Source organism: Scyliorhinus canicula, chromosome 3, assembly GCF_902713615.1.
Source record: "Scyliorhinus canicula chromosome 3, sScyCan1.1, whole genome shotgun sequence".
Taxonomy (NCBI): domain Eukaryota; kingdom Metazoa; phylum Chordata; class Chondrichthyes; order Carcharhiniformes; family Scyliorhinidae; genus Scyliorhinus; species Scyliorhinus canicula.
Window position 1 is genome coordinate 159,130,468 of NC_052148.1, and position 18,400 is coordinate 159,148,867.

Sequence of the window (18,400 nt, forward strand, 5' to 3'; positions counted from 1 at the left end):
GCAGCCTATGTGAGCCCAAGTCCGGGATCTTCCCTAACACCCCCCGTCATAAACTCCGTGCCATCCCAATTTGGTGCATAGATATTCACTAATACCTCTGGCATCCCCTCTAGCTTCCCACGCACCATAACGTAACTTTCTTCAGAGTCCACCACCTCAAATGACACCTGCTTATCGATCAAGATCGCTACCCCCCCTAGTTTTAAAGTCTAGCCCCGAATGAAATATCTGCCCAACTCACTCCTTCCTCAGTCTAGTCTGATCCACTACCCTCACGTGTGTCTCCTGTAGCATTGCCACGTCCGCCTTCAAACGTGCAAACACGTGAGCCCTCTTGACCTGCCCATTCAGCCCTCTCATGTACCATGTGGTCAGCCTGGTCGGGGGCAATCAGCCATCGCTCTTCTTAGGCCAGCCTGCGTCCCGTGCCTCCTCAGGCCCGTTCTCGGGTGCCCACCATCACCGACCTCCGATTTGTCTCCAAGCGCTAGTCCCTCAATCCCTCCCCTGTCAGCAGAACAATTCCTCTTTCTCCCCCCCCCCCCTCCCCAAAATAACAAAAGAGCAATCCCGACCCCCTTCAGCAAACTTATCACCTGCTCACTCCCCACTGCGCTTGCGTGAGCTAGCCAGCCCAGCCAGCCTGGTAACCCGAGCCCATGGCGCCAAGCATACAGCCCCCACTGATCCCCCTCCTGTCGCTCGAACATACATATGCAAAACATCCCAATCCCCAACAAACACCCAGAAGAAAATTCCGCCTACCATCCCCCATTAAGAACAAAGTTCACCCGCATACAAAACTGAGCAACGGCCCAAAGATTAGTACCAAACCAATACACACAAAACCCAAAGAGAAAAGAAATTTAGCAGCATAAGTACGGAATAACTCGCCCCGAAGCTCAATGTCCTCCATCACCTGCCAGTCCCCAAGTTCATCGCCTCATTTGGCGAACCAAAATAAAGTTCTTGGCCCTCGTAAGTGACCCACAAACAAGCTGGGTACAGCATGTCGAACTTCAACCCCCACATAAAGAAGGCCGAATTAACTTTATTGAAGCCCGCTCTTCTATTGGCTAGTTCCGCACCCAAGTCCTGGTAATTGCGCAGCTCGTTATCTTCCCATGTGCAGCACCTCGTCTGTCTGGCCCATCTCGAGATCTGTTCCTTGTCGCGGAACCGATGCATTCATACCATCATCGCCCTCGACGGCTCATTCTTCAGCGGCTTCCTCATAGGGCTCTGTGTGCCCTATCCACCTCCAAGGGCTGAGTAAATGCACCTTCCCCCAGTAGTATATCGAACATACGCGCCACATATTCCCCTGCGTCTGACCCCTCGCTGCCCTCCGGGAGGCCAACAATCCTCAGGTTCTCCTGATCCTCCACCTTTTCTGGTGGTCCTTCATCATCCCCATCGCCGCCGCCATCGCAGTTAGCTGGTCATCATGCTCAACAACCACCTCTTCCACCTTCTGGATCACCTGGCCCTGGGCTTCCAATCTTTGCTCCACCAGATCAATCCCTGTCTTAATCGGGTCCAGGAACTCTTGTCTTTGCTTGGCAAAACTCTCCTGGAGGAGGTTCGCCAGCTGCTCCGGTGACCACTGGGCCGACAATCCCAGTCCATGAGCCTCCGCCATATTTTTCTGTGTTGCAGGCTCCACTCTCTCCTTTTCAGACCACTTCTGGTCCACAAATCCAGACACTGGTGGGAAATGCTGCTCCTCTACCTCGCCAATCTTCTATATTGCCGATCAAATTCCCCATAAGTCAGGGAAAAAGGTCTCCAGGTCCACCACAAGCCGGAGTTACCAAATAAGCGACTACTCATTCCATGGGCGCCACTGGAAGTCCCTGGGCTGCGGTGATCTTGAAGGCCACTGGGAGCAAGTGTCCCCCTCCTCCATGTGGTGCCAGGTACGTAAGGACATGGCACAGGTGAGCACCATCTCCTTGTTGAGGCAGAGCCTCCTACTCTTGTCACTTATCTGTTCGAATGACCAGCCATGCCTGTACCCCATGTGCCATCGTGGGGCTCCCCCTTTGGGTCCCTCCCTGGGCTGATGGGCGGCTGGATCCTTAGCGTGTGGGGTGGGATCCAGCAGCACTACCAGGGCAAGTTCTAGGTCCAGTATTCCTGCCACAACGGTGCCCCCCCCCCCCCCCCCCCCCCCCAACTCAGCCACCAGGAATGCCAAGCCATTGCACGCCTAGCTGCAGTGGGCACTCACCGGACCCCAGACCCTGGACCTGGACCTGGTGCTGGTCCCCTCCCTGTGGCACTCGCCCACCCTCCGGCCATGGACATGTCTCCGGAGCTCTGTCCCATACCCAGGGTGTTCAGATGTTGGCTGCTGCATGTGTGATATTGTCTCCCGCAGTGTTCAGGTACAGTGCGCAGGCATCGCGGTCTGATTGGGATGCTAGGCAATGACTCCCACATGCGACATGGCCCGCCTACCCACGGGAATCCACTTGGGTTGTGTGAAGTGCTCACTTAGCTACGATTGCCAATTCCCTATTAGCAGTCCTCTTGAGCCGCACGGCCAGAGGCCTCAGCTGTCAGTGCATATTAAGGTGGTCGGTGGGGCAGACGGACCAGGATAAGGGTTGCCCCCGGACCTGGTACACACTATCCAGGGGTTGGAATGTCATGGTGGTGCCAGGAGTGCCCCCCTCCCCCAGCCGTTTCTATTGGGTTGGTGAATATTCTGCATTTATTACTTTCCTGTTTGCAAACACCTTCCTTATCCATTCAGAGTACCTGTTCGCTTTTACTTTCACCTGATGGTTATTGCAAATCCTTAGAATTATATTGATTCCATAAGTAGTGGTTTAGGGAGAACCCAGGTGTCCATGTATATTGATCGTTTAAAATGTCATGAATAGGTACAGAAATAATCTAAAGGCTCATGAAATGCTGGCCTTTACATCTAAAGGATTCGAATGCAAGTATTAGAGGCCATGCTGCAGCTAGTTAAATTGCAAATAGGCGCCACGCATAGACATCATGAGCTTGGTTTTCTGTTGCGATGTCGGACAGGCAACCCCTCATTGCGTGAATGCCGATCCTGTTCCAATGCGCCGGTCCAGTTCTGGCGGCAGGATTGATGTTGGTGCCCTGCGCCAGCGGAAGGAAGCAAATAAGGTGATTAAAAGCCATTTGCATCCCTGTTAACGGGCCAGGCACCATATTCTCCATGCCCACGTGATTCTCCAGTCCTCTGGGCTGGGAATGAATCACCATGGGTGAGAATTGGTGCAGACCTTGAGAAATGTAGCCGTGATGTGGTGGAACTTGAGTGGGCCAAGGGGGTAACTCTTTTTAAGGGAGTTACCCCCAAAGTCCATTGGAATGTCACCTCCCATCCCACAGTTCAAAACCTCCCCACCCTACCAGACCCCCACACCCACCAGAGAACTTCCAGACACCTGGAAGCACCTTCCATAGTCTGGAAGCTAGAGAGCAGTCCAGGCAGAGGCAGGAAAAAACATCACTGTTTAAAACTCACCTGGGTACCTGGGGGTGCAGGTGGCCAGGAATTGGGGGACTCTCCACAAGCTCAATTTTACCAGGCTTGTGGAGCAGATGGAGGAGGAATTTAAAAAGGTGGGACATGGTGCCGCTATCGCTGGCGGGTAGAGTGCAGTCCGTCAAAATGATGGTGCTCCTGAGGTTCTTGTTCCTTTTTCAGTGTTTGCCCATCTTTATCCCTAGGGCCTTTTTTAGGAGGGTGACTAGCAGCATCACAAGCTTTGTTTGGACGCATGGGACCCCGAGGGTGAAGAGGGTCTTCTTTGAGCAGGGTAGAGATGGTGGGGGGCTGGCGCTGCCCAATCTCTTGGGGTATTATTGGGCGGCCAATGTGTCGATGGTGCGCAAGTGGGTGATGGAGGGGGAGCGGGCAGCATGGAAAAGGTTGGAGATGGCGTCCTGTGGAGGCACAAGCCTGGGGGCCCTGGTAACGGAGCCGTTGCTTGCCACTCCCTCCTACGAGGTATACCACGAGTCCGGTGGTGGTGGCTACCCTCAAGATTTGGGGGCAGTGGAGGCGACATAGGGGGGAAGTTGGGGGCTCGATGGAGGCTCCGCTAAGGGGGAACCATCGGTTCATCCCGGGGAACATTGATGGGGTGTTCCAGGGTTGGCACAGAGCGGGCATCAGACAGCTGAGGGACCTGTTCATTGATGGGAGGTTTGCGAGCCTGGGAGAGTTGGAGGAGAAATTTGAGCTCCCCTCGGGGAACATGTTCAGGTACCTGCAGGTAAAAGCGTTTGCTAGGTGGCAGGTGGAGGGATTCCCTTTGCTTCCCGCGAGGGGTGTGAGTGACGGGGTGCTTTCGGGGGTTTGGGTTGGGGATGGGAAGATATCTGATATCTGCAAGGTAATGCAGGAGGTGGAGGAGGTGTCAGTAGAGGAGCTAAAGGCTAAGTGGGAGGGGGAACTGGGGGAACAGATCGAGGATGGGACATGGGCGGATGTCCTGGAGAGGGTTAACTCTTCCTCCTCATGTGCGCGGCTTAGGCTCATCCAATTCAAGGTGCTGCACTATGTTTATTTAATTTAAATTTATGTTTAAGTTCTCTTGTTGTTTACTGGGGGTGGGGGGGGGGGTTGCGATATATGCGTTGCTACGGTCTTGGGGGTGTTATACTTATTGTGCTGTTTTATTGTTGCTTGTTATTGTTTGTTATATTTTATGTAAAAAATTTAAATAAAAATTATTTAAAAATAAATAAAAAACAACTCACCTGGGCAACACACCCGCTGGCTCAGGCAGAGGAAGCAACGCCTGTCAATTACTGGAACGATAAAATCAGTCAGCTGGGTTAAACCCCCTCGTATCTTTGTGAAATGCTTTCACAAGGTTGTGATTGATAGTTTCCACACACAAACAGCTGTCTGCATTGTTTCCTTCATCTCTCTTCAGACTTGAATGACTTTGAAATGCCCAGCTGTGAAACTAACCCGTTAAGTGCTCTCATGTCCTTTTTTTTTCTCTGCAGATATCACTGTCTTTTATATGGTGCAGGAGCCATCAGTGATAACTTTGGGCTTTGAAGAACCCAGCTACAAAACAAACCACAATGTTTATAAACATCTAGCTATGATTGACAGCTCCCGGACACATCAAAGACAGTTATGGAGGGCTCCCAGAAGGGGTCCTTCTATTGGGGGGTGGGGGTGTCACCCAGGGGTCACTCAGGCAGGGGTCTCTTTTATGCGGGGGCTTCAAGACAAAGGTCTCTCTTATGGAGGGTCTCTGGTGGGGATCACTCAAATGGGGATCTCCATAATTGCGGGGTCTCTCTAATTGGGGGATCCCTTTAATTGGGGGCCTCTCTGGTGAGGGATCTTTCGTGGGGTTCTTCCTCATTGGGGGTCTCTGGTTGGTGTCTCTCTCATGAAGGGATCTCTCTTGGGGGGGGGGGCACTTTGGTGAGGGTCTTTCTCATGCGGGTATCGAGTTGTATATCGGTGGGTGGGGTTGGATCACCCTCATGCTCTGGGAGGTTGGAGTGACCCAGCAAATCCTGGGGGTGAGGGCTGAATTACATTGCGGTGGGAGGAGGGGGCCCAGCTGCCAGACCTCTCAAGAGAAACCCTCGTGATCATCGCTATGCATAAATTTGCATAGCTAAGGATTGTGACTTGCTTCTGGATTCGTGCTCCCACTGGGAGCATGAGTCACATGCAATTTAGCTCCTGTGGGAGAACATAGCGTAGGATTCTCCATTCCCAACGCCAATATTGTAATCGTCCAAATCCGGGCCGGTGCCGGTTTGAGGCCAGTCAGCCATGCTCCAACCCCTCGGAAATGTCATAATCGCCTCGCATGTCATGTGCCGTTGCAAAGCTGTGGGTGCATCATCGGCAGGCCCTTCCACAATGCTGCACCCCCGGTGGGCAGAGTTCCCAATGCTGTGGGACATGCGCGGTCGGGAACTCGTGGCGGATGCGGACTGCGCTGCCACACTTGGCCGGGATCCATGCTCCTGGCCGCGCGGGGGGGGGGGGGCGCTTCCGTGAGTACTGGGGGGACTGGTGGGGTGTGGTCAGGGGATGGCCTGTAGGATCATGGATAGCGGGTCAGGTCCGCGCACGGATGGTGCAATGTTGTATTGCGACCGCTGCAGGTCGTCAGCCGTGCACATGCACGGCCAGGGACCCAGCTATTCTCCTGCCAATTTCGGTGCAGGAGCTGGGAGTTTCACCCAGCGCCGCTGCTAGCCCCCCACCGATCCCGGAATCAGTGAGGGGTCGGCGCCGATTTTTTTTTTTTGGGTCGTAAAAACTCCCGCGAATTCTCCTGTTAAATCCAGCCCATAGTCTCTTAAACGGAGAATCCTGGCCCTTGTATCTGTAACTGGAAGAAGGCGGTTCTTAATGAATACTTTGCATTGGTTTTCGCAAATGAAGGGATGGAGCAAATATTGTGGTTTTTGAGGAGGGTGAATGTGGAATGTTGGATAGGATAAACATAGTGAGAAAGGAAATATTTAGGTATTGAGCATCCTTGAAAATGGATAAAAGGATAAAAATAACGGGCTGGATTCTCCGATTTGAAGACTAAGTGCTGACGCCAGCGTGGGAACAGTGGCATTTTACGGCCAAAAAGAAGGCGCAAAAGCTGCACCAATGCTCTGAATGGTGGGGGGCTAGCAGGCACGCAGTGTAAAGCCCCCAGCTTTAGCTGCGGATATGGCTGGAGAATTGCTGGGTCCGTGGCTGCGGATGCGCACGGTGGCAGCCTGCAGGGGCAGTGCCGTGCAACATGGTGCCGACCGCATGCGGATCCGACCTGCCAAAAACTCCCCCCCCCCCCCCCCCCCCCCCCCCCCGACCAGGCTCATCATTCCCGGACCACCCTCGCCAAAGCCCCCCCCCCTGTCCGCGGAACGGCCCCCTCCCGACTGTGGTGGTGCCAGACTCGGTCTGCAGCTGCCACGACGGGTTTTTGAAAATAAATAGCAGGAGTGACCCACACCGTCGGGAACCCGGCCCATTGGGGGAGGACCTCAGGTGACGCACTGAGGCCATCCCGACGGCGTGTGCTATACACCATTTTGGAGGAGGCTGAGCATCGCAAAAGCGGCGCCACCCCTGATTTCGGCGTAAACGGAGATTCTCCGACCGAACGCGATTTTTGGCGTCAGACCGATCCGGCTAACAAATTCTGACCATTTTCCAAACCCCTCTGTTTTCAGATGTGGTGCTGGAGGTCTGAAGATGTGCTGACCTTGTACTGTTAATAAAAGGAGAGGTAGGGATATAGTGAATAATTGGCCCATCAGTCAAACTTTTGTAGTGGGAAGATTATTGGAAACATTCTGAGACATTGTTTCAATCATTACTTCGAAAAGAATTAATCAAGCGTGGCAGTATGGATTTGTCAAAGGAAGGTTGTGTCTGGCTAGATTGAGTAGGTGGCAAGGATATTTTGGGTAATACCTTTTGATGTAGTAAACTTGAGTTTAGCAAGGCCTCACATAGTAGACTGCTGAGAAAATTTAAAAATTATGGTGGAAGGTGGCAAGTTGGATCCAAAATTAGCTTAGTGGTGGGAAGCAATGGATTATGGATGGATGTTTTTATGCTCGGATGGATGTTTTTATGCCCGGAAGGCTGTTCCCAGTGGGGTTATACAGGGCTCAATACTGTGAATCTTGACTGTGGTGTACGCATTAATGATTCAGACATAAATGTAGTAGATATAGAACATAGAACATAGAACAGTACAGCACAGAACAGGCCCTTCGGCCCTCGATGTTGTGCCGAACAATGATCACCCCACTTAAACCCACGTAACCCGTATACCTGTAACCCAGCAATCCCCCCATTAACCTTACACTACGGGCAATTTAGCATGGCCAATCCACCTAACCCGCACATCTTTGGACTGTGGGAGGAAACCGGAGCACCCGGAGGAAACCCACGCGCACACGGGGAGGACGTGCAGACTCCACACAGACAGTGACCCAGCCGGGAATCGAACCTGGGAACCTGGAGCTGTGAAGCATTGATGCTAACCACCATGCTACCGTGAGGCCCCTTAAGATGATTAAGATGTTTTTAGTTGGTATGAAAATTGACTTTGGGATTGATGGTGAGGAAGAAAGCTGTGAGCTGCAGGAAGGTATGGATTGTTCAGATGGGCAGAAATATGGCAGATGGAATTAAATCTGGAGAATGCATTTGATTAGGACAAATAAGGCAATGGAATACACAGTAGATGGCAAGGATGTTGAGAAGAATAGGGAAGTGGAGGAATTGAGCCCTCTTGGGTGAAGGGGTGATTTGATCTAAATTTCAAGATATTAAGGGGAATTAGTAGGGTAGATGGAAATAAATATTTACGCTGAATGACAGAATTAGGATGAGGGGACATAGCCTAAAATTAGAGTTAGATATTTTAGGGAGGTGAATTTGGAAACGTGCAAATAATGGTAGGAATTTAGGACTCTACTGCAACTCGCTAGGCTAATTGTCAATTCTGAATCTGAAGTTGATAGATTTCTGTTAACCAGGATGTTAAGGCATATGGGGCAAAGGCCAAGTTGGATTATCTGCCGCAATCTCATTGAATGGCAAAGCAGGTATTAAGACCTAAATGTCCTACTGCTATGCCTATATTCACACTGAATGGTTCAAACTATCTTTTTGGAATTTGCTTTCTGTACCTTTTTGAAATTTATTTCATTATTTCAAGATGCCACTGTCGCACTCGACTGGTCCACCTCACTTCTTGCCTAGTTTATCTTTCCTGAACACTGAATTCTTATTTTGCCTTCTCCTGTATTGTTGGTGGCTTATCATATTTTTGTGACTGCTACATCACAGCTGTCTTAGTATTATTCACTGAGTCACTTGTATTTGATATATTTGATATTTTTACTTCATTTATTGCAGTCTTATCCCAAATTCTTGCTCACTTCTCATTTAATTTCACTTTCTTTTGGGCAACATTTATCAAGGCAATTCTGCTGAAAGGTTACGACCTAAGCTTTTGGTTTTGTTTCTCTCCCCACAGATGCTGTCAGACCTCAGCATTTTCTGTTGTTATTTCAGATTTCCAGCAGCTGCAGTATTTTGGTTTTTAGGGTGGCATGGTGGCACAGTGGTTAGCACTACTGTCTCATAACAGCAGGCACCCAGGCTCGATTCCGACCTTGGGTGACTGTGTGAAGTTTGCAAGTTCGTCCTGTGTCTGTGTGGGTTTGTTCTGGGTGCTCTAGTTTCCTCCTGCAATCCAAAGATGTGCAAGGTAGATGGATTGGCGTGCTAATTTGCCCCTTAGTGTCCAAAGGTTAGGTGGGGTTACCGGGATAGGGCGGAGAGCAAGCCTAGGTAGGGTGCTGTTCATGGAGGGTTGGTGCAGACTCAATGGCCTCCTCCTGCACTGACGGGATTCTATGAACTGAAAGTTACCTGTTGGCTTTCGCCAAACCTCGTGCTGTGATTAATGGCTATCTATTACATTGATGTGTAGAATTTGAGTATTTATTTGTACACCTTTTCTTGAGTCATGCACCAACAAGGCGCGAGAATAGCTTAAAAATGCTCTTTTCTTTTTTTTTCTTCGGCCCTTGAGGGATTGGCATGCTGCATCATGATGCTCGAATGGTCAGGACAACGAATTGCCATCTTGCATCTTCTGTCTTCTATTGACTGCCATATTGTCCAACACTGATATTATGATGACTTTATAAGGATTTCAAGAACAGGGCAGCACGGTGGTGCAGTGGGTAGCACTGCAGCCTCATGGCGCCGAGGTCCCAGGTTCGATTCCGGCTCTGGGTCACTGTCCGTGTGGAGTTTGCACATTCTCCCCGTGTTTCCACCCCCACAACCCACAAGAAGTGCAGGGTAGGTGAATTGGCCACACTAAATTGCCCCTTAATTGGAAAAATGAATTGGGTACTCTAAATTTATTTAATGAAAAAAAAAATGATTTCAATAAACCAGAATACACCCTGCATTCATAATAATAGCTAAATATACGAATAATCCTTTTTAGATTTTATATTTAGCTTGTTAATACTGGTAAATGGCGTTGCAGAATTTTTTGTATTTCTCGATGGTTTGCTTAAATAGGTTTGCTTAAATAGTATCTTTATTACAAAAGTTAGAGTTTAAAATGTCCACTGCGTTTAGTTTGCAACAATGAGATTCTTTCGGACACATATTGTCAAAGAAAAATACATTTGGTACATATTTAAGCTATTTAAATAGGGTTATGGCAACTAATTGAAAGAGATAAACATGACCTTCAATATGCAGCATTTTTTGTGAATAAATAAGTTATAATTCGAATATTTGGACTATTTTGTTACATTATTATGAGTTTGTTGTTTTTTCAATCATTACGATTTTGCTCTCTGTGGTAAGATTAGTGGTTAACGACCAGCTCATTAAAAATGTAAAGATCATTAAAGTTCTGCCTAAGAATTAATTTTCTACATTGAACACTCTGTTACAAGCTTAATGAACCATTGTAATTTTCAGTCTAAGTTGCTGCATTTTTTTATTGCAGATAACCGTCTTTAAGACATGCTGCTGGTGCCTGTACCAGCTAATACTCCCCAGTGGGCGGGTTGATCTACCGCTGTAACTACAGATGAGACTTTCTGCAGAGCATTAGTTCAAGGAGCTAAGACAGCAGCATCTCCGACCACTTTTCCGGCTGTCGTCTTCTGTGGCAGACATAGTGCACTAAATCAGTTTCTGCAGAGAATGAATTTGTTTGGAATTTCAAATCGGAGTGCAATCTGAATACTGGATGAAGAACTTTGAGATCTCCATTAATTTTTTAACTGCGTTCTATCAAAGTGGAAGCTGTTTGAAATGACGCTGTTAGAGAAACAAAGAAGCTGAAGTAACTCTCAAATTTCTTGCGTTGTATTGGACTACTTTTTTTCTATACCTCTCAACCACAGAAAATAAGATATTTATTTGAGGTTTCTTGTTCTTGTGTGCTTTCAGTCATGGCTATTACAGCAACAATGCTTATATTAATGCTTTGTAGTAGGACTGGAAGTGAAAGCCAGCCACGGAGCTACCCAATAGAAACTGAAACATTGAGGTTTGGGGCAGTACCTGCTGTGGAGTATGAGACTAATATAAATTATGATCCTGGAACTATAGGATTCTTATTTCAAATGGCACGCACATTTCTACATGTAGTACAACCAAATCGTTTTCCTCGCGGTAAGTATGATTAGCAAGTAACAGTTGGAGTTTTATCATCGGATTTGTCTGCACTTTCACTAATTACTAGCTTCATCAATGTTGTAGTATTGCCTCTCATTTGTGCTTTACTTCAGAGTAGGCATTGTGAAAAGTTCTCAATTGCCTTAATATAAATATCTTTATCTGGGACTGTTATAATTTCAATAGTTCTTGCTGTGTTAAGTAACTATATTTTTAAATGAAATTGTGATATTTTGCACGATTCACTAGATGGTTGAAGGGTATTTCAGTTCAATCAATGAATTTGTTCATCCATGTCCTGTATTTATTTATTTCTCATAATGGAATAGATTTTAAGTAAGGTGTTCTGGAAAAATAACTACAGCAATTAATTTGGAAAGATTTAATCGAAAGATCATTTGCTTTCTATGCTTCATTAGCTATCCTGTAAATAAAAATTTATTTTCTTGTACTGTACCTTCAGCCATGTCTACACATTTATTATAAGTAGATGATTGGATAGAAGTGCTTCTTCTGCTCCTGATTGGTAAATCCAGAGATGTGGTGTGGCTGCCTGAGTCACCTAATATAGTTAGTAAATCCTATAAGCTCTTCTACCATATGTTGCTATGGTTATAATGAACGTCTTAGCCAGAATAGGAAACTGACAAATGATTTAGAGCTGAATACTCATCTGAGTGCTTTACTAAGCTTTAACTACCATTTATTGTAAACATTTCAGCATATATTCAATACTATGCACAATCCTAATGAGATTACGTAGTATTGTGCAAAATGTTATACCTTAAAGAAAGCCCAAAATAGTTGCATGGTTCCAACAGAATACAGTGAGGCACAAGAAGAAGGTTACTAGTTTTTGTTTATGATGTATGGCTATAATTTTTCAATATGTTCAATGCAAAGCAAGCATCTACTTGTGGGAACTGGTGATATGGGAATTGGTTATGTATCTTGGGGAAAATCTGCATTTTCACTATCTGGGCCTTGTATTTTGTTTCTACAGTATTAACATTATTTGAAGAATGGTAAAGTACAAGGAAGGTAACAAAATTAACAGGCTGAATCAAATATTTAGAAAATGAACAATAGGCGGGATTCTCCGTTGCCTGATGCCGAAATCGGGAATGGTGATTGGGCAGAGAATGGCTCCGGATGCAGAAATTGGGGCAGGTGCCATTTTGACACTGGGTCGCGATGCCCCCCCCACCACCCCCAAATCGGCGTCAATGGGATGCACGACATGCGTATTAGCCGCGATGCTCCGCCCCCGATGGGCTGAGTTCCTGATGCAGGGCACGTGTAGTCTCGGCGATCAAGAGCCTGGCGTGCCGGCTGTGGAGAGCGAGAGAGAGGGCGTGTGGACAGTGACCAATGCTGCCACGCTCGGCCGAGATCTGTGCCGCTCGCCGAGGGCTTCTGCCAGGGCTTGGTAGAGTGGTGGGGGGAGGCGAGGAGGTGCGCTGTGGGGTCAGTGTGGGCGGGTACGCTGTCCAGCACGACCACCACCATTTTTTCCAGTGTGATTGGTGCGTGTGTGGGATGTAGGTGCACGACCGCCACCATTTTCTCTGGTGCGATCGGTGCGTGGGTGGGGTTTAGGTGTACGTGCGGCTGCAGCTTGTCAGCCCGACTGCAGCTTATCAGCCCTGCGCATGTGCAGTGATTTTCCCGGTGGTCCCAGTGATTTTCCAACCATTTTACATGCGTTCTGTGGGTGTTTCACGCGGTGCTGGTGCTAGCCCTTCACAGGTCGCAGAATTGGTGAGGGTTTTGCATAGATCCCGGCGTGAAACATCAATGATCCTCCATTGGTGTTGCCACTTTCCTTTACATGAGTGTTGGAATGCACATTTTGACACTGAGCGAAGTAAGGTGATTTAGAGCAGACCGGCAAAGCTTGGTCAAAGAGAAAAACATTAAGGGATTGATCCCTGCACAGACCCTCCTCCCCAACAAGTTCCATCTACTTACCTTTGAGACTTGTCTTTTTCTCTTTCTTCTCTTTGGCCTGTCAGTCTCAATAAGACCTTTAAACTCAGCTGCTTTATGGCAGCTAGTGCCATTTAAAAAAAAAAGGGAGGCAAATATCCTGGTTCAATCTCCGATAGGTGACAGGGAGAGATGTGGAGTTGGTAGCTGAGGAAATGTTGGGCAGGATTCTCCATTTCAGAGACTAAATGCTGGCACCAGGACCGAATGCGGCATGTTCCATAGTCCTGAAGGGGGTTCGACTGCTGGAGCCATTCAGGACATGCTAATGGGCCAGCACTCGAACCACGTGGAACTAGTGCAATTCCAATGCATTCCAGCATGAGATTCTCTGGGGTTGAGAATGACACTGGAGAGCCTGACCAGTTGCAGATAAACACTCCACTCCCCACACACATTCCAGCCAAGAAGATGGGACCCTGGAGAGTAGCCCTGAGGTTAGTGGACACAGAGCTTGGGATATTGCTGGATACCGTGGAGGAGAAGCGGGATGTCCTTTCCCCGTGGTGGGAAGGAGACTGCCACTAGCCAATGTCAACCGGGCCTGGGCGGAGATGTTACGATGTCCCTATGACACTTGTTCAAGACGAGAGTGGGCCTCCAGGACTGACCGCGCCAGGTGATGACGGAGCTCTTGGAGCTTGCTCTGGCTGCGCCCTCACCCTTAGGAGTAGCCCGGGGGCCATCTGGCTCCCTGGGAAAGAAGGTGATGGGAACATTACCGGTGACTCCCACACGAGAGGCGCTTGAACACCGCAGCCCCTCTGAATCACCCACACCTGCCCCTGGCGCATCCGATGGGCAGCACGCAGAACAGGGTGGCACCATGCCACCTGTGACATGGTGACCCGGAAGGCTCGCTCCAAAGGACAGCCACCAAAGGGTATCCAGGGCACAGGGCAGGATATGCAGCAGGCCACCTCCGAATCTGATGCACCACCTGGGGATCCACTTAGATGGAGCATTAGTGCACATAATATTAGAAAGATGGACACCAGTTTGCATGGGTGCAGCACATAGCGTTAGGGCAAATACATTGTACATAGCACTGTCACCAATAAACACCTGTTCACCAAAGTTCTGAACTGCCTTGGTCCTCTATCCAAAGAGTGTGAAGGCTGGGCTGGTGTAGAGGCTGTGCCGGGTGAGGTGGGTGGGGGGGTGGGGGGGGGGGGGGGGGGGGGGTGCAGGAAGGGGGACAGGTGTACGGGTGGGTGGCTACGTGGGGGTGGGACGCAATGGCTGAACTGCCGGTGGCCAGGCCGCCTAGTTGACGAACCGACAGGCGATTAGGTTGTTCCGTGCATGGTGGCCCTGGTGCAAGCATCATGAGGCCTCCTGTGCCTGCCCAGGCCCATGCCCTTTTATCCTGACACTCCTCTGCATCATCCTCATCGGACAAGGCCTGGCATTCAACCTCCTCCTCCAGCATGTCGCACCTCTACTGCACGATGTTGTGGTGGACGCAGCATGCTGCCACGATGTGGGAGACCCTCCTATGGCTATACTGGAGGGCCCCACTAGAGTGGTCCAGGCACCTGAACCATACCTTCAGGACGCCAATGCACCATTCGATGACTCCCTTGGTTGCTGCACAGGCCTCGCTGTAGTGGTTCTCCGCATCGCCTGGGGCCTCTGAACAGAATTCATCAGCCATGACCGCAGCGGATAACCCCTGTCGCTCAAAAGCCAACCTCTCACACGAGGGAGCGCCTCGAAGATGTCGGGTCCTGTCCAGTGTGCTGGGACAAATGCATCATGCACGCTTCCTGGATATCGGGCAGAGAGCCACCTAACCTGCACATCTTTGGACTGTGGGAGGAAACTGGAGCACCCGGAGGAAACACACGAAAACTGCACACAATCACCCGAGGCTGGAATTGAACCCGGGTCCCTGGCATTGTGCTGATCACTGCCACCGTGTTTTCTCCAATTGCAAAGAAGGGATCAGCTGTACACGTTGCCCACAGTCAGTCTGTGCATGGAGACTGTGTTCAGAGCCCAGAGATGATTAATTTGAGAGCAAACAACACAGTTCCTTCATTCATGATGTGGTGATGCTGGCGTTGGACTGGGGTGAACACAGTAAGAAGCCTTACAACACCAGGTTAAAATCCAGCAGGTTTGTTTCTAATCACTAGCTTTCGGAGCACTGCTCCTTCCTCCGGTGAATGAAGAAACCTATCCAGAAACATATATATGGACAAAATCAAAAATGCAAGACGATACTTTGAATGCGAGTCTTTGCAGGTCTTTACAGGTCCAGATGGAGTAGGTTAAAGAGGTGTGGATTTTCTCAAGCCAGGACAGTTGGTAGGATTTTGCAAGCCCAGGCCAGATGGTGGGTGGTGAATGTAATGTGACATGAATCCAAGGTCCCGGTTGAGGGTGTACTCGTGTGCAGAATTTGGCTATGAGTTTCTGCTTGGCGATTTTACATTGTCGCGTGTCTTGAAGGCCACCTTGGAGAACGCTTACCCGAAGATCGGAGGCTGAATGCCCTTGACTGCTAAAGTGTTCCCCGACTGGAAGGGAACATTCCTGCCTGGCAATTGTTGCACGATGTTCGTTGTCGCAGCTTCTGCATGGTCTCGCCAATGTACCACGCTTCGGGACATCCTTTCCTGCCATGTATGAGGTTGACAACATTGGCCGAGTGGCATGAGTATGTACCATGTACCTGGTGGGTGGTGTTCTCGTGTGTAATGGTGGTACCAATGTCAATGATCTGGCACGTCTTGCAGAGATTGCCATGACAGGGTTGTGTGGTGTCGTGGTCGCTGTTCTGAAGGCTGGGTACTTTTACCAATCCTACCAAATGTCCTGGCTTGAGACAATTTACACCACCTTCAACCTGCTCCTTCTGGACCTGTAAAGACTTAATTACCTGCAAAGACTCTCATTCAAAGTATCGTCTTCATTATTCTGCTGTGCAACATGCACCATTGTTTCAAAGCAACAGAAGGGAACAATATTCCAGTTTTACCGTTGTATACATAAAAGTATTTGTGCAATGTACTGCTAAACTGTGAACCAAACAATGTAAACACAACATGATAAACACACCGTGATAGACTGAATACACATAAATAAACAAGAGTAGCAAATATGTTGATACTACTTTTTCTCTGTTGGACATGGTGGTATTTTTAAAGAATCGGCTTGCAGACAACCAAGGCACAAACAAACAAGAGCTTTATTAGGGTGCTATTGACACACAGGCTGCTAGCCTGCCCAAACTGCCAATGACATCATCATTGTCATTATGTCATGTGATCGAACGCTTAAAGTAACCCTGTTCCAAGTAGGAACAAACATGAATACACAACATTTTCCTCCCCCTTTACATCAGAGGGCATTATAATTTTAACAATAAGTTAGATGTTTCGGAGGATGCCGATTCCTGTGTGGTTGCCGGCAAACATCGGCCATCTACTTTCTTCTTGTGGTCGGGCATTTCGAGATGTGCCTCAATTTCTTCTTCCTCTGCAAGTAATTTACAAAGGGAGCACATAAATGCACGCTGATCATCCTTATCGAATTATACTTTTGACCTTCATTTTTGTCAAAGCATTCACGTGCATCTTCCGTAAACTCTTCATCCTTTGTTTCTCAATTCTGGACCACATTTTTTACAGTATGCTGAGCCTTTGTCATCTTGGTTACAGCACTGCTCCTGAGCCTTGGCGACAGCTGCTTTTAGAGTTCTCAGCAGCTGCTATTTTCTGTTCCTTTAGGCATTTGGTTGGGCCTCGTTCAACTCTGACATATGATTCCCCTCGGCCCAATTTAGCTTGATTCTCTCCAGCCAGGTTCTCCAATTAGGATTGAAAAGTTACCTTTTAACGACGTGCAGGGACAAGTCTGCGGTCTGTCTGTTTAGTTGCATGTTTACATCAGTACGTCTCCTCAATGTCACTACTTCTTTGGTTATGTTTTGAATACTATCTTTGAGGGTTTCAAGGCAATATGTCATAGATTTTCTTGATTAACAGTTTCTGGGACCAACAAAATGGCTGCAGCGGTGTCCACCTCCATTTTTACCAGTTGTCCATCCAGTAGTGGTTTGTTGCACCCGCAGTGACCACTGCATTCAAAGACAGGCAATTTGTCATCTGACTGTGACTCTGGTCCTTTTTCACACCCTTTTTGTAGCCTGCGGATACTTTTCCCTCTGTTCAGTTTTTAATTTGAAGTATTTGGTTCTTACTTTTTATAACTCGTGTCTTTCTCCAACACGCATGTTTGATATGTCCCTTTTTTATCACAATTCTTGCACTTTGCATCTTTATTCCAGCAATCGATTGCTGTGTGCCCAGTTTTTGCACATAGGTTTGAAATTGCCAATGTCGGTGTTTGGGTCTTAGCCAACATTTTAGTGCTTGAGCTTAATTGTTGTGTTTCCTTAGCTGCTAATTCCACAGAGATCGGGACTTCTAAATCCTTCTTTTGATATGAGTTGGCATGAACAGCTTTTTCTGGATAGCTTTGCTTCTTAACCCGAACACAAGTCTGTCTCTAACGGTGTCATTCAAGACATCTCCAAATTCACAATATTCAGCTAATTTCTTCGAACTAGCAGTGAATTGTGTGATTGATTCATTATCTTGTTGGTTTATCAAACCTGAACCTCTTGCCAATGATCAAAAGTTTAGGTCAGAAGCAGCCGTAATATCTCCACCATCTCATCATATGTTTTCAAGCTTGGGCAGATTTCGCAGGAGGTTGAAAGTTTTCCCATCCCCATCCTATCATGCTCAGGAAGGTCAGGGCTACTATGTCTGCCAGAATTTTGTTTGCTTGGACAAAGTATTTGAATCTTTTAGTGTAAGAGCTCTGCACTTTCATCATATGGTCCCATGATGCCAAAAACTCCTGCCATTTTCCTATGGGAAGGCACGGAGGCTCCAGTAAGCACAAATGGATAATGGCATTTTTCTTAGCACTACTTCATCTCTTTTTTTCAAAACAAGGTAACCCTAAGCTCAGCTTGCTCCTTTCGGAGTTTTGCAAGTAATGTTGCAAAACTCCCCTTGCCCTCAAATAATTGTTACTTTACTTGCTACTTACAGTAGAAGGAGCATTTGAGCACTGTTCCAGAATGTTCCGAGCAGAGCATGTGGTAGCTTCTTTTTTTGATTCTCTTTCTTCTGAACTCTGTTTAAACTTCGGTTTCTTCGATGGTTTCTGCTTTTA

At 48.0% G+C, this 18,400-nt stretch overlaps 1 protein-coding gene across 17 annotated transcripts in view; it reads left to right on the forward strand.

The window, feature by feature from the left end:
• Positions 1 to 18,400, forward strand: part of LOC119963057 (prominin-1-A-like) — a 308,012-nt gene that overhangs the window by 25,459 nt on the left and 264,153 nt on the right. For all 17 annotated transcript variants that reach the window (XM_038791582.1, XM_038791585.1, XM_038791593.1 and 14 more), the window contains exon 2: positions 10,539 to 11,212. In XM_038791582.1, coding sequence (XP_038647510.1) covers positions 10,990 to 11,212 — 223 coding nt within the window. In that variant the 5' untranslated portion in view covers positions 10,539 to 10,989. The remainder of the gene's footprint in view (positions 1 to 10,538; positions 11,213 to 18,400) is intronic.